Source organism: Ahaetulla prasina, chromosome 7 (genome assembly GCF_028640845.1).
Source record: "Ahaetulla prasina isolate Xishuangbanna chromosome 7, ASM2864084v1, whole genome shotgun sequence".
Taxonomy (NCBI): Eukaryota; Metazoa; Chordata; class Lepidosauria; order Squamata; family Colubridae; genus Ahaetulla; species Ahaetulla prasina.
In genome coordinates, this window is record NC_080545.1 from 73,209,443 (window position 1) to 73,225,710 (window position 16,268).

At 38.5% G+C, this 16,268-nt stretch overlaps 1 protein-coding gene across 1 annotated transcript; it reads left to right on the top strand.

Moving 5' to 3' along the window:
- The first annotated feature begins 3,806 nt into the window (after window positions 1-3,806).
- RTCB (RNA 2',3'-cyclic phosphate and 5'-OH ligase) lies at window positions 3,807-15,459 on the top strand. Its single transcript, XM_058191017.1, has 12 exons — window positions 3,807-4,024; window positions 5,088-5,166; window positions 5,763-5,830; window positions 6,419-6,518; window positions 7,494-7,650; window positions 9,173-9,329; window positions 9,969-10,128; window positions 10,339-10,514; window positions 11,838-12,026; window positions 12,327-12,437; window positions 14,731-14,850; window positions 15,091-15,459. Exons 1-12 carry the CDS (start codon window positions 3,932-3,934, stop codon window positions 15,196-15,198), a joined length of 1,518 nt encoding a protein of 505 aa, XP_058047000.1. The 5' UTR covers window positions 3,807-3,931; the 3' UTR covers window positions 15,199-15,459.
- The last annotated feature ends 809 nt before the right edge of the window (window positions 15,460-16,268 follow it).

A 16,268-nucleotide genomic window follows, 5' to 3' on the forward strand; every position in this document is an offset into this window, starting at 1 on the left:
CTAGAACAGTGATGAAATCCAATTTTTTTTACTGCCGGTTCTGTGGGTGTGGCTTGGTGGGCATGGTGTGGCTTGGTAGGTGTGGCTTGGTGGGCATGGCAGAAGAATACTGCAAAATCTCCATTCCCATTCCACTCTAGGGGAAGGATACTGCAAAATCTCCATTCCCATTCTACTCTAGGGAAAGGATACTGCAAAATTCCCATTTCCTCCCCACTCCTGGAGAAAGGATATTGCAAAATCTCCATTCCCACCCCACTCTGGGGCCAGCCAGAGGTGGTATTTGCCAGTTCTCTGAACTACTCAAAATTTCCGCTGCCGGTTCTCCGAACTGCTCAAAATATCTGCTACCGGTTCTCCAGAACCTGCTGGATTTCACCCCTGCTCTAGATCAGGGGTCTCCAAGCTTGGTTCCTTTAAGCTGGCTGAGGAACTCTGGGAGTTGAAGTCCACAAGTCTTAAAGGGACCAAGGTTGGAGACATCTGCTCTAGATCCATTGGCTATGATTCTCATAATTCCAAGTGAATGCAAACAAGCTGGCTATGGATTATGGGACAAAAATGGTCCACTTCAAACCTAGATAAGTGGCTTCAGTTGTCTGCACTGTCTATGTGGGATATAGCAACATATAATGAAATTTGTAGCAAATTTCATTATAAATTGCAATTTTCATTTTGTTTTCAATATAAAATGAAATTTGCTATTTATTTTTTTACTTACACTATGACTGGATTCATGCAATTTCATTTGTTATGCTACATCTAATTATTGTTGAATGTGTTGTGTAATTAACCTAATTGGAATTTATTGAATAAGCCATGCTTAAACAAATAATGGCTTAACCCAATGTGTTCAACTTATATAGGAAAAAAACATTTCCCTAGTTACTATTTTCATCATCGTATGATTACTGCAATATTACAGATCTTGCCCAACTAAAAATGATTACATAAAAATAGATAACACTTTGTAGATAAGACTCATTCTTTGAAGAGACACTAAACTTCCACAAAGATCCTGTCAATCCAATGTCAATTTTTCCTTACAAGTCCTATTGTATTTAATGAACACTGTAATACAGGTAGTCCTTGATTTACAACTGGTTACGTAGCAACCATTCAAAGTTACAGCCTACCTGAAAAGGGGGACTTACAATCCAGATCTGAAGTTCTGACAGTCACCTTCTCAACTCAAGTGGCCACAATTTGGGAACTTGGCAACACAACTCACTTTTATATCCATTTGTAGTGTCTTGTGGTCACATGACTGAATTTTTATGACAGTAAAATCAGCGCTCCAGTTTTCAGCAAAACTGTGTCATAGTGAACAATGGGTTTGCTTAATGACTGCTTAAAGGCAGTAATGTTTGTTTAATAACCATCGTAAAACGTCATAAAATTGAGTTGGTCATGTCTTACATATAGCCTTTTGCAATGATATTCACCAAATGAGCAGATAATTCTGGTTTTAAATTTGGGAACTGCAATTTCAACTCAGCACCACTATCCTGTCTTCCTTCATCTGGATTCACAACATACAGAAGAATCAGATGGACAGTCATGGACCAGATGTGGACCAGAACAGCGTAACATCAACAAAGATACTATTGCACATCTTCAAAATATGCCTTGGAATTGACACATTAATTATGTGATTTAATAGAACTGCTTAGTTTCTAGTTTTTTCTTGAATTATGGCATGAAAATGGACACTTTACCTTAAGGGAAAGCGGACGTTCCTTTTTAAAAAAAAAAATCCCAAAAATCAAGCCAATTATCATGAAAGGGTGATTTGTGTTGCAGACCCGAGCAGCTCTTTAATTTTAAAATATCAAAGAACTAATGAGGGTATCTCATGTTTTCATTCGCAGTCACACCAAAATTTGGGGATGATAAGAGATGCAGTCCACAGGGTATCAGCACACACGCAGGCCTCATCTTCTAAAATAGTTTTCACTGCTGGATATATGAGCATCAATCAGAAAACCCTTGATTCTGAAGCGCTGATTATATTGATACAGATTTAATTACCACAAATGCAGCAAATACTTTGGTGGCTGAAATTCATCCCTTATTAAAAATATTCAGTTTGTTTCTACTATCTCTATTGCAGCAAAAACATAGGGCATCAAGGCACCTTAAAGACTAAAAAGTATATTATATGAATTCCTGGTTTACAGTAGTCTCTTTTAACATGTTTACATATTCCATTGTAAGGTTCATTTATTAATATGTCTAAGCTCATAACTGCCAATCAAGAGACTTAAACAGAGGCTTGAGTAAAATAACATTTAATTCTGATCAGATTCAAATGGATAGTCATTCCGAACATATAGATACATGCTAGGAAGGAATACAAAAATCATGATAGAAAGCAATGTCCTCTTATACCAAAAGGAGGTCTTTGAAATATCTTTAGGGATGTCATAAACCATCAACTGGCATCTGCATATCCTGGAATCTGGTTTGTGTATCCCATAGTAAAGGTCAGTGATATAATCTAACTCTGAATTTGCATTCCTCTGTAGTGTTATCTTTTCCTTCTTTTGTCTTTAGAATAGAATAGAATAGAATAGAATAGAATAGAATAGAATAGAATAGAATAGAATAGAATAGAATAGAATAGGATTTTATTGGCCAAGTGTGATTGGACACACAAGGAATTTGTCTTGGTGCATATGCTCTCAGTGTACATAAAAGAAAAGATACGTTCATCAAGGTACAACATTTACAACACAATTGATGATCAATATATCAATATAAATCATAAGGATTGCCAGCAACAAGTTATAGTCATACAGTCATAAGTGGAAAGAGATTGGTGATGGGAACTATGAAACGATTAATAGTAGTGCAGATTCAGTAAATAGTCTGACAGTGTTGAGGGAATTATTTGTTTAGCAGAGTGATGGCCTTCGGGGAAAAACTGTTCTTGTGTCCAGTTGTTCTGGTGTGCAGTGCTCTATAGCGTCATTTTGAGGGTAGGAGTTGAAACAGTTTATGTCCAGGATGCGAGGGATCTGCAAATATTTTCACAGCCCTCTTCTTGATTCGTGCAGTATACAGGTCCTCAATGGAAGGCAAGTTGGTAGCAATTATTTTTTCTGCAGTTTAGCCACTTGGTCCCCTATTAGCACTACAAAGGTGTGTAGATTGCTTCTGTTTGTTGAGATCTTGTGGGAAACAGAGTGGCATTTTATGGAGGTTTTTAGATCTTAATGCAGGTTAATGCAGGAAGGATGTACTTGTACAGCAGTAAGTATGTTCTTCATGAGAAAGGAAATGCAGGTATACAAAGACATCAGTATATATGTTGCAGGAAACAATTCTAGTATTTTAGTATATATGTTCCCTTCACCATGAAATCTTACAGAGTTAAATGTTATTCTCCAGCAACTAATGTATCTATAGATAGCCACCTCTAAGTGAAAAGTACGCCTAGAGTCGTAGTTTGGCTGTTTCTCCTTATTCAAAAGCGTATTCCCACATTTTTCCCATTTCACTCTCCTGAGCGTGTCCGCTTTTGTTTCATCTGATACAAAGTAGCACGAAAAAACACCAACTTTTAGCTGTTTCTAAAGGCAGAGAGAGGGGGAGGGAGATACAGACAGATAGACAGACAGACAAAAGGAGCTATTTGACTCTTGTTTCAAAACTACAGAAGCAAAGACGCAGCAGCTTCTGGTATCCCTTTATTTCCGTCCAGCGGTCGCCCCAGTTTTTGCAGCGTTGCTCCAGTTATCCTAAACTGAGCCTTTTCGGCCGCCGTAGGATCTCTTCTCGGCCTGGCCAAGATTTGGGGCGGAGCCATCTCGGCCTCCGTACTGGCGTAAGTGAACGTGGCCGGGCTTTGCCAGAAAGCACCTGAGGGGGAAAAAGAAACCGTTGTTCTAGTATATAGTTTCTTCGGAGCGTTTGCTTACTTTTCGCCATGAGCCGAAACTACAACGATGAATTGCAATATTTGGATAAGCTGGATAAGAACTGCTGGCGCATCAAGAAAGGATTTGTGCCCAACATGAACGTGAGTTGCTTAGAGGCGTTTTCATCGCTAAACTTCGGTCTGGAGCTCAATATAATGAATAGCTAAAAGCTCCCCCGAGGGCCCTTCATCCCTTTGGGCGATCATTCTGCCAGTGCGATGAAGATGAAAATAACGAGGGTTCACTTGCTTGCTTCTGCTCGATTTTCAACCGAGTTAAATAAGAGTTTATATATATGATTTTAACCTACTGCAGTGCATACGATTGCATTTTATTATTTTGTATAATTGTCAAAACGATATTGGCTCAAAGGATGAAAGGCGATTGATCATTATAAATAACGCATCTAGAATTGCCAGTTAACTGCTGGGGAGGAATTTGATCTGTCAGTGTAGCTAAATCAGAGTGCCAGCTGTGCCATTGATGGTTTCTCTTAAAAGTGGATTATTTACTTGATTCAAAATAATGACATTTCTGGTTATTTACGAAGCTTCAGACCAACAATCAAGTAAACAATCAAGAAACTGCCAAAGAGCCATCATAAACAGCCCAACCAAAGAAACTCTTAAGAACACCCTCACCCACACAAAGCAAGTCACCAGAATATAAACTTGACAGCAAACAGCACTCCTTACTAGCACTGATATGTTACCTAGTTTGGGTAATGAAACGTCTGCAAGAAAACTAGCTCAGAGAGCATCAAGGACCCCTCATTAGGAAGCTATCTCAAAGCCAGTGGTCTCCACCCTCTCTGGCACTAGGGACAGTTTTTGTGGACCACGACCAGGAGAGGGGGGAGAGGGAGAATGGTTTCAGGTGAAACCTAGATCTCATGCATGCACAGATGAAGCTTTTCTCGCTTACCCGCTGTTTGTGTGGTCCAGTTCCCAACAGAATGTTTGGTGACCCAGGGGACCCCTGCTCTAAACTATTTTCAACATCTAAATCTTTACTGGAACGTATTTTTAAAACGTTTAAAAATTTGCATTTAAAACCACAATTATGGAAGCAGTCTAGTTTGCATGATACAGTTCCTTGCCAATATTTGTTTGCCTACTTCTGAATATGTGGTCCATTTTCTAATTTTAATCTTTTTGTCTCTAGGTGGAGGGTGTGTTTTATGTGAACGATCCTTTGGAGAAGTTGATGTTTGAAGAACTAAGAAATGCATGCCGAGGTGGAGGCAAGTTTGAGTTTTCAATTGTCTGTTTGAATCTTCTTGTTTCCTTATGCCTCCAATATTTGTCTCCTTTAAATCTGTCACATACTCAACAAATATACCTAGAAATCCAGTACAGCTTCTTCTGTGTTTAGTTATCATAAATATTTTGAGGTTAATTAAAAGCATTTAGAAGACTGATATTAAGCCTTATTTTTATCCTCAATAGTCTGTTTGGATAAACACATTTTTAAAAAGGCCTTGGTTTATGAAGAATCATTAGTTGGGCATGAGAAAATAACCATTCGCTCTTTAGTTCTGCTTGCTTAAATGTAAAGACACGTACCCTTTAAATTCCAATTTTGAATTGATGTGGTTCATGCCCAGTCTAACTTATGTTTCATAATATTTTAATTTTCTATAGGCCTAGCATATGAAATATGCCTGTGATTGTAGTTATGGTCCTCTATATGTTTATCTAGGAATAAGCCTTAAATTCATAATTCGTAGTTCTGCAGAAATGTTAAGAGAATAGTACTGTTCTTTATCCTTAAAATGTTAACTCTGAATTACATTTTCATATGAAACAGGAAATTAGTTCCTACCTTTTTTTTTTTTAGGTGCTGGTGGCTTTCTTCCAGCCATGAAACAAATTGGAAATGTAGCTGCATTACCTGGTATTGTTCATGTGAGTCCTTGTTATTTTAAATCCATAATAAAACCATTATAGGAAGACTTTACTATGGATTCTTCTATATAATAAACTGTTACAAGAATAGTAGAACTATTGCTTCAAATAAAAATAAGAATGATTTCCAATAGAAAAGAATTTATGTAGTTGTGAGAAGTATAAAAATGGTAAATCATCAATGCAAGGACAGATGATGTTACCTAGTTGGATAATGAAACTTCTGCAAGCAAACAACCAAGTTCAGAATTACTAAGAACTCCAAAATAAGAATACTGTCTGACTTCCCTATCCTAACAGTTTCTTGATGTATAAATTCAGATATTCAAGGTTATATTGAAAATAGAGGGTATACATTTGTCATTATTTTTTTAAATGAAATGAGATATCTATTTGCATTGTCATTTTGAATATGATACACCCCTTGATAGAAATGTTGAAACCTCTGCTTTTGGATGCTTTACAATGGCATTGTGACATTGTGACTCCACGTCATAGCATAGGAATAGAATTCATATTTATTCTGATATTGATTGCTTTTCTTCCTCTCTCCCCCCCCCTTTTTTTTTAATCTAAATTGCATTTCAGCGATCTATTGGACTTCCCGATGTTCATTCAGGGTATGGCTTTGCTATTGGCAATATGGCAGCCTTTGATATGAGTGATCCAGAAGCAGTGGTTTCACCAGGTATGGACAGCTATAGTTGGTATCTGCGTGGAAAGAGAACTCTTAGGTACTATATCTCCAGATAGGTGATAGATGTGTCAGGCTCCAATTCAAAGGACAGCTGTACAGAGATATTGTTAACTACTCTATGTAAGTAACAGGTGATTGGAGATATGTTCTGTAGTATGTTACATTTTCAACTGTTAGACAGTTTTTAGTTCGAAGGCCAAAAAGATTTAATTATCCAAACAATTTATGGTACAGGTGCCGTATTTTTATTCTGAGCTGACCTGAAGAAACAGGTGGTAATTTTTCCAGAATACATATGATGGCCAAAGCAAAATACTGTCATTGATTTTTTTTTGAGGACAGTGTCTATTTATTAGATTTATCTTAAAATAACAAGTGCTTGTGTTGCAAAATTCAGTGTTAAGCTGAAATAATTTTTATGAAGTGTGATTATGGAGGATAAATATGTGGATGACCTATGATGAAGTGTAACATTTGTTTGTTTACCCTGAAATTAATGCAGAATAGTTATGTTCTTTCCATGTGATACAAATATAGCACTTAGACTTATATGCTGCTTCATAGTGCTTTACAGTCCTCTCTAAGCAGTTTATAGAGTCAGCATATTGCTCCCAACAACCTGGGTCCTCATTTTACCAAATTCTGAAGAATGGAAGGCTGAGTCAACCTTGAACCAGTGAGAATCCAACTCTTGGCATTAGTCAGAATTAGGCTGCATTCTAATCACCGCACCATCATGGCTCTTTATTATGATAAAGAAATAATATATACGGAACTATATAAAGTTTACTGAATGTAATTAATTATAGATGCAACAAAAATGCAGTTGATTGCAATGATGAGTTCTGAGTTTTCTGAGTTCAGAAAACTTAGTAATTGAGTATTTTGGGTTCATAATATTAGCAATTGCACAAAATGACTTGTTCGAGCTAAGTTTTGAAAGGTATGTTCTGGTTACTCACACAGGAGGTGTAGGGTTTGACATTAACTGTGGTGTTCGATTACTGCGGACCAACCTTGATGAGTGTGATGTCCAGCCAGTGAAGGAGCAGCTTGCACAATCCATGTTTGACCACATTCCTGTAGGGGTGGGATCCAAGGGTGTCATCCCCATGAATGCAAAGTAAGAACAATTTTTTTAAAATTTTCTCAAATGTCAGTAATATCACTTCATTTTTGAAGGGAAAGGTGGCAGAAGGAAAATGAAATATAACTTATCACATGCATTGCAAATCTGTTGAGTAGCAAACGTAAAAATGCCAGAATGTTTTCCAGTTATTGCTATATAGCTGTTGAAAGCTTTTCTAAGGTTAGTCATCATATATCTAGAGGACTTTTATTTCCATAATTCCATTTTACCAGGAATTATGTTTATGCAACTGGAGGGCATCCAGATCTGCCATCTTCAGCTTCTACGCCTTGCTGGCATCCTACCGTAAAATGCAAAGGGGGGGAGGGAAGGACATGGGAATGTGAAGGAAAAACGGTGGGAGAGAGCCTTGACAGAAACCAGAGGTGCCAAACCAAAGATAACCAGCCCCCACGGACAGCTGGCTTGGGAACAGAATGTAAAACTGCATCGAGTGGTGCCAAACAACCAAGCATGCTATTGGACACAGATGGTCAAAGGGGGGGGGAGGCATGCAAAGGGAAAAAGTGTAACCTTTGCACGAGAATATTCAGATATAGCCTTACTTTCACTGCAACCACTTAACTTTAGCATGAGAACCTATCACTTCAACCAAATGGAGTCGAGGGACTTTTTTACCTAAAGATCTGAGTTGGGGCAGGCCTGACATAGGAAGACATCTGCGGAACTTTAAAAAAAATTATAGGTGGGGACTGGGACCAATTAGAAGAGCCCACTCTAATGCCACCAAAACATGCCATCGTGTTTAAATTGACACATCCCTGTTGTTTTTCCTCGAAGTTCATTATCTTCTCTAGAGCCTGTCCTATGCTTGCCAAATATTTGAATATTTGCTGCATTGCAGTCCTTTTGCCCCTGTAAGATGAGGAGAAAGGAAACTTTCCAACTTATTTAAGGTGTTTTTTTGTTTTTGTTTTTTTTCTGTGTCCAGATAACTCCGGATTTACTCACTATTTTCTTTGTAGAAGAAAAGAAAAATAAACCTCACTTATTTGAGGTATTTTACATAGAGGTCTATGTTTTAATTGCATAGTTTGCTAATGAATGCTTGATTTAAAAGATTTACATAGCTACCCACTTTATAGAACACAATTCTAGGTGGGTCACAATGATAAAGCAAGAACAAAAAAGAGAACATCAATCACCTAATCTACCATATCAGTGCATCAAACTATGCAATTCTCAGGCTCTAACTTTATCCTATCCCAGAATCTGAGAGAAAATGTGTAGCCCTTTTCAGTTTTCAGGAAAGCTAAAAGTTGAGGGGAGCTGCCAGATCCCAAGGGAAAGTTTGTTCCACAGGGAAGGTCTTTCTATGAAAAAGGAATGCTTTCTGCTTCTCCCTAGATGACAACACTTGAGCACTGGAATCTGGGAAGTATTTATACTCTTGAGTAATGTGATAATTGTGAACTAAGATGTAGGAGTGAGTCTGTGGTAACTTTTCTTCTGTATTTGTCTGTGATCTCCTAATTGGAGTGTTTTTCATCCCCAGGGACCTGGAGGAAGCTTTAGAGATGGGGGTAGACTGGTCCTTACGAGAGGGCTATGCCTGGGCTGAGGATAAAGAGCATTGTGAAGAATATGGGAGGATGTTGCAGGCAGATCCAAACAAAGTGTCGGCAAGAGCTAAGAAAAGGGGTTTACCTCAGGTAATCGGACTGTAGATATAATTTTGGGTGATCATTTAATGCTGATTTTAATTTAATTTATTTTAATTTATTTTTAATTTAATCAAGTTGATTTTAATAATATTAAAGCACACCAGAACAATATCCAGAGATTTGAGTAGCTGATGTCATGGTTCAAAAGGTTACTCAACCACCTTTGGTTTTCATGTATCATGCTCTGTGACTCGCTCAATAAGTGTCCATGGCTGAGGGTGGAGTTAGATTCTGTAACTATAGAACCACCTCTTGCACTGAGTAAGGAGGACTTCACTTGGTTGTAATGAAATTTCACCTTTTGATTATTTAGCCTTAAATATTGCCTTTTATTTTTATTTGATTTGGTGATTCAGTATTAAATGATTTTTTAAAATTTACATCTGATCTAATGTTTTGATTTTAGTCTAATACCCCTTAGTTATATTTTAAAAGGAGATCAACAGTTCAGAAAATGAAGAGAATCTTTTCTCTTAACATCTGGAATGTGAAAGTAATCGCCTTAATGTCCATTAATAAAACAAATGGATGTAAGATTGCATTAATTTTCCAGATTTTCTAATAAAAATCACAAATCTTTCATTTTTCGTGTTGGGAAAAGCTAAGTTCTCCTATTCTGTTTAACAGCTGGGGACTTTAGGAGCAGGAAACCACTATGCTGAGATACAAGTTGTGGATGACATTTATAATGAATATGCTGCCCGAAAGATGGGTATAGACCATAAGGGACAAATATGTGTGATGATCCACAGTGGGAGCAGAGGTCTTGGCCACCAAGTAGCTACAGGTATGTGGCTAATGCCCTTTTTGTTCTGGGAATTAAATGTGACTATCCAGCGTAATATTAAAGCTAGTTTCTAAGGCACAATCCATATGGGAAAAATACACCATCTGTATGCAATTAATTTATATTTATGGAATCTGAAATTATATTTTAAGTTCTAGACCTACTGATCCAGATCACTATTTCTGAATTTATTTAGTCCTATTTTTACAGATGCCTTAGTAGCTATGGAAAAAGCAATGAAACGGGACAAGATCATAGTGAATGACCGCCAATTGGCATGTGCCAGGATTGCTTCTCAGGAGGGCCAAGATTATTTGAAAGGGATGGCAGCAGCTGGAAACTATGCGTGGGTCAATCGTTCCTCCATGACTTTTCTTACTAGACAGGTAAGAGGGGACAGCAGTAGCTCATCACTTCTGTCTCTTTAAAAATGAAGTAATTTTACCTCATCAGTATAACAGGCTAGGATAAGGAAATTGAGCTCTGGCTAAGATATTCTTCCCAACCTGATGTTCTCCAGATGTGTTTTGATGGTGGATGACATGGACTTCAGTCCCAGAATAACTGGAAAGCATGGATTCGTGAAGTTGGTCTGTGATATATCTATCTTGAAAGAAATACAGGTAGTCCTTACTTACGGGCTGCCTTGTTTAGTAACCATTCAAAGTTGTAATGCTGCCAAAAATAGCTTTGCAATCAATTTTTTCATTTACGACCATCGCAGCATTTGGTACGTTTCAACTGGTGCACATTTACAACTGTTGCAGCATCCTGCAGCCATTACCATTAGTGTGCATCTTAATTGGCTTGTGCCAAGCAGAATTCAGAAGGTAGAAGTAAAATCATAAGTCACTGTTGTTGATTCATTGCTTAGCAACCATGTTTCTAGTCCCAGTTAGTGCTACTTGTATATCAATGCAAACAAACTCAGTTGCATTCTGCTTCAAGACACCAGACTAACAATTTCAGAAGTACTAAATTTATTTAAGAGCTAAATTTGAGATTCAGTTTCCAATACATTGGCTCCCAGATTGCATCTTCCCGTGGTATGAATACATTTGGCTTCCGTTTCTAAACATTAAGTGTCAACTGAGCTTTTATTTAATTACAGCTCTTTTCTCCAAAATTGATTTGCCCTAAATTTGGGTTATACTGTCTAGATCTTTAGGGTTGAAAGCCAATTCACTTTAGTTCATTAAGATTTTAGGTTTAGATCATACCTATTTTGTGATGGATGGAGCAGTGCTCCAAATAGTTGCTCACAGTGCATATGAATAGCTTTGCCATAAATAATGGCCATGTTCTGCTTTGAGAAAAAAAACAGGCTTGGCTTGTTTTTCAAATCGAAGGATTTTGCAATCTTGAGCAGCAAGGCAACATTCAGAAAAGCATTTTTTTAATGCTTCCGCTGAACTATATGCTCCATTCCAGCCAAAGTCTGAAGTACATTTTACCAATATAATTGTCTTTTCACATTCCCAATTTAGAGAATGTCTCTTAAGTACAGTTACACAAAATTTGCTGTTAAAATCTATTCTTAGAACGCAGGAAACTTGAGATTAACTGATTGTTAAAGAAAGAATTACAGATAATTGTAACTAAAATTCCAGTTTCCATAAACAATTTCAGCTCTAGTCTCCCTTCCTATATATACCAATTCCTCAAAACATATTATTAGAACTACCTCGTGTACCGTTATTGTTTTCTAGGCATTTGCTAAAGTCTTCAACACCACCCCTGATGATCTGGACATGCATGTAATCTACGATGTGTCTCACAACATTGCAAAAGTAGAACAGCACGTGGTAGATGGAAAAGAACGGACCCTGTTGGTGCATAGGAAAGGATCAACCAGAGCATTCCCTCCTCACCACCCTCTTATAGCTGTTGATTACCAAGTAGGAACTTCTGAGATTTCTCTCTTGTTATCATTCATGAGCTGTCAATTTCTTTTGAATCTTTGGTGGAATTTTTCACTTAATTGGCTGCATAGCATAATCTGATTTCATAAATATATTACAAATATATTCACAAATATACCCTCTTTTGTAAGTTAGTTTAGAGTAAAAAATGTAAATTAGCTGATTTTGATAAAAATATATACCAGCTGTATTTCATCAACATTTATTTTTATTGGTTGATAATAATTTGCACCCATTCCAGCATAACTCTAATACTGATTGTATGTGTGTCTCCAGCTGACTGGCCAGCCAGTGTTGATCGGTGGAACAATGGGAACTTGCAGTTACGTCCTTACTGGTACTGAACAAGGCATGACTGAAACCTTTGGAACCACCTGCCATGGAGCAGTGAGTAGGAAACCACTTGCTTTATTCCAAATCATGGGCTTTTTGCTTCATGCTTCTGTACATTTGGATAATATGCTAACCAAAAAAAAGCTTCAGTTATTCTGGCAAGAGGAATGGGGTCACAAATCTATGACTGCTGTGGGATCAAATGAGGATGCAGAGAGATTATAGTAATTTAGAAATGCAGGCAATGTAGTATAGAATGTCCAGGATGATTTAGATCAGTGGTCACCAACTGGTGGTCCGTGGACCACTGGTGGTCCGTGAGAAAATTTTGGTGGCCCGCAGAAAAATAAATAGCATTTTTTTATATTGCACTAAATCAGGGGTCCTCAAACTATGGCCTCCTGGGACAGATACATGCAATGAATGTTTCTGTTGCTGCAGAGAGTTTCCCCCGCTTTGGGGTTTTTTTGTGTGGGTCAGAGGGGGACAGAAATTCCGACTTGAGGTCTGCTTTGGCCTCCTGATGCAGGGCTTTGGACGAAGGCTGGAGGAAAGCACCGCTGGTGGCGAAGAGCCGGAGGGCCTTGTTCCAGTGGGACTGTATCATGGCCTGAAACTGGCTGACCATCTCAGCCCGCTGAGCCTCCAGGCGCCGGTACCTGTCCTTGTACTCCCACAGGTCTTCCTTCTGCTTGGAAAGCCTATGCTCCTAGTCCTTAGTGAGGTGCTTCTGCTGAGCCTCCTCCTCAGCCTGATCCAATTTGAACTGAACTGTTTTCTCTTTCTCCTGGTGGCTGCTTACTCCAACAACTGCTTCCTATTGGGGCCCTAAGGAGCCCGGGCAGGCAGGCAAGGAGGGGTGGGAGGGGAGAGTAGAGGCACCCCTCAGTGTGAGTGACATTGAGTTGACCGCACCCACCCAGTCACATGATCACCTAGCCATGCCCACCCAGCCGGTCATTAGGCAGATCCTATTAGTGGCCTGCAGGATTTAAAATTATGAATGTAGTGGTCCCTGAGGTCCGAAAGGTTGGTGACCCCTGATTTAGATGGTGTATGTATTTAATATATTCAATCCCAACTTTAAGCCGACTGTATAATGTACAATTAAACCAAACCGGAGGGAAGGAAGAACCGTCTAACTATATCCACACTGCATAATATTTGGTGGGGACCCCCGCCAGCCTAATCAAAGGCCTGGAAGAAAAGCCAGATTTGTAGATTTTCCTGAATACTAGGTGGCACCCACACAAATAGCAGGGGAGGAAGGCATGCTTCCTGGATGCCGATAGATGACATAATTTAATAAAGGAACCCTAAGTATGCTAATCCTGTTAGATCAAGCAAGCCAGACCGATACTATAGAAAATAGTTGGTCCTTCAAGTAACCAGGCTCTATAGCAATAACAATTAGCAATTATATACCACTTCATAGTGCTTTACAATGCTCTAAGCAGTTTACAGAGTCAGCATATTGCCCCCAACAATGTGGGTTCTCATTTCGCTGACCTGGGAAGGATGGAAGGCTGAGTCAACTTTGAGCTGGTCAGAATCGAATTGGCAAATGATGAGAAGAGTTAGTACTGCATTCTAACCACTATGCCACCACAACACTAAAAATAATAGCATTTTATAGGTCATAGCTACTATCTTCAATTGCACCCAGAAGAATACTGGAAACAAATACAGACTCACAAAGTATTAAATGGGCATACCAAGACATGCCCATCACTGCTCTGACTCCTGTTTTCTTGACCAGTTAAGTTCCAAGTGGTCTTCAAAGTTAACCCCATGTAGAGCACATTGCAATAGTTGATCCATGCAGTGACTAGGACATGAGTGACTCAATTACAAATCAAATTTGTGGCTGTTTTAATTAGGATCCAGCAATCAGGTGGCTGATGGTAACTGCAGTGAGAACCTGTCCACTTCCTCAAGATTTACTGACTCAAACTCATACACTGTTTCCCCCCAAAATAAGACATCCCCTGATAATAAGCCTAATCGGGCTTTTGAGTGCATGGCAATAAGGCCAAGCGCTTATTTCAGGTTTCAAAGAAATATAAGACAGGGTCTTCTTTTCAGGGAAACACGGTAATACACCACAAGACCTGATTCCTAGGCACCTTGGTTGGACCTGGCCAGTCAAGGTTGAAAGTGGAGCACATCTAAGCAATTGTCCCTATATATGTGTATTAGAAAACTTTAAGAAATTCAGGAATCTTAAGAGTATGTTCTCTTTATTCTAATATATGGTCAAGGCCATATGTAACTGCTTTCTTCATTCACAATAACAATGTTTGCTTCAATTGAAGACTGGTACTTAAAGAAACATATTGTCCTACAGGGCCGTGCATTGTCCCGTGCCAAATCGCGACGTAACTTGGATTTCCAGGATGTGTTGGACAAGTTGGCAGATATGGGGATTGCGATCCGTGTTGCATCTCCCAAACTAGTCATGGAAGAAGTGAGAGTTCTTTTAATCTTTCTTTGGACAATTTTATATTTGGGGTGGATTTCTTTTCACAGCAAAGTATTAGCATCTCTTATCAGAAGAAGAAAATACAGTTGATGAAAATCTACCAAATTAAATGCCCTAATTTCTGCGTGGAAAGGGCTCTCTTTTTCCTTTCTGATTTGGGATAAATTGTTTTCTCTTTAACACCTCAAAGCATATCATTTCCTTTTTTTATCTCCTTTTTCCTAGGCACCTGAATCTTATAAGAATGTGACAGATGTGGTTAACACCTGCCATGCAGCTGGCATCAGCAAGAAAGCGATTAAGCTGAGGCCCATTGCAGTAATCAAAGGGTAAAGAAGCCATTCACAGAACTGACAGAACCTCTTTCTCAGACTACTCGTTAATTATGTTTCAATCCAGGTGGAAACTGATTGACAAACTGTTTGTTAGAACTTTTGGACTTAAAAAATATAGTACAAGACAGGAAAAACCAAGATGTGTTGCTCTTTTGATCTAATGGCAAGTTGTCTGAAGCTGACTGAGTTTCTTTAAGGGGAAAAAATGTGAAATTCAGAAGATTATCTGATCCTAATAAATGGTTTGTTCTGCCTATAATGAGATTTCTGATCACTGCCCAATTTGATACCCATCTTTTATCAAGAAGATTATTTTTGGTGGATTTTTCCCCCTAACTTTAGTTGTTTGTCTCTAATAAAGATTTAGACTCCCAAGTAATAATATATAACATCTCATGAATTGATTTGTTAGCATGGCAATTTTGACCAGTAAAATAAGCCTGACTAAGCTAGTAATCTGTAGGATGTAGCAAAATTTGCAGATATTTTTACTGGAGAAGTTTGTGACTCAGCCATTTTTTCTGAGATGTTTTTAACTAGGCAAGGATAAGTTGTATCCCCACTACACGACGGGGTACGTTAGGAGCAGTTGATTCTGTGCACATCTCATGCCAGTAATGTCCCTGATCTGAAGCTTTACTTGTACTTTAGTGGAGGGAAATTACTATTTTCTTGAAAAGAAACCAACTTTCCATTGAAGACATAGTTTTTAGTAATGCTTTAAGCCATTCATGTCTAGAACAGACAAAATTGCTATATTGATAAAGAACTATGGTGGCGCAGTGGTTAGAATGCAGGCTAATTCTGGCAACTTCTAAGAGTTCAGAGTCTCCCCGGCTCAAGGTTGACTCAACTTTCCATCCTTCCGAGGTCGGTAAAATGAGGAGCCAGGGTGTTGGGGGCAATATGCTGACTCTGTAAACCGCTTAGAGAGGGCAGTAAAGCACTGTGAAGCGGTATATAAGTCTGTGCTATTTCTGTCCTCCAAACTGTCATTAGAAATACAAAAACTTGGTCTTTTGTTGCATCTTCTTACTTACACTGACTAAATAGACCGTGTAGAGAGAA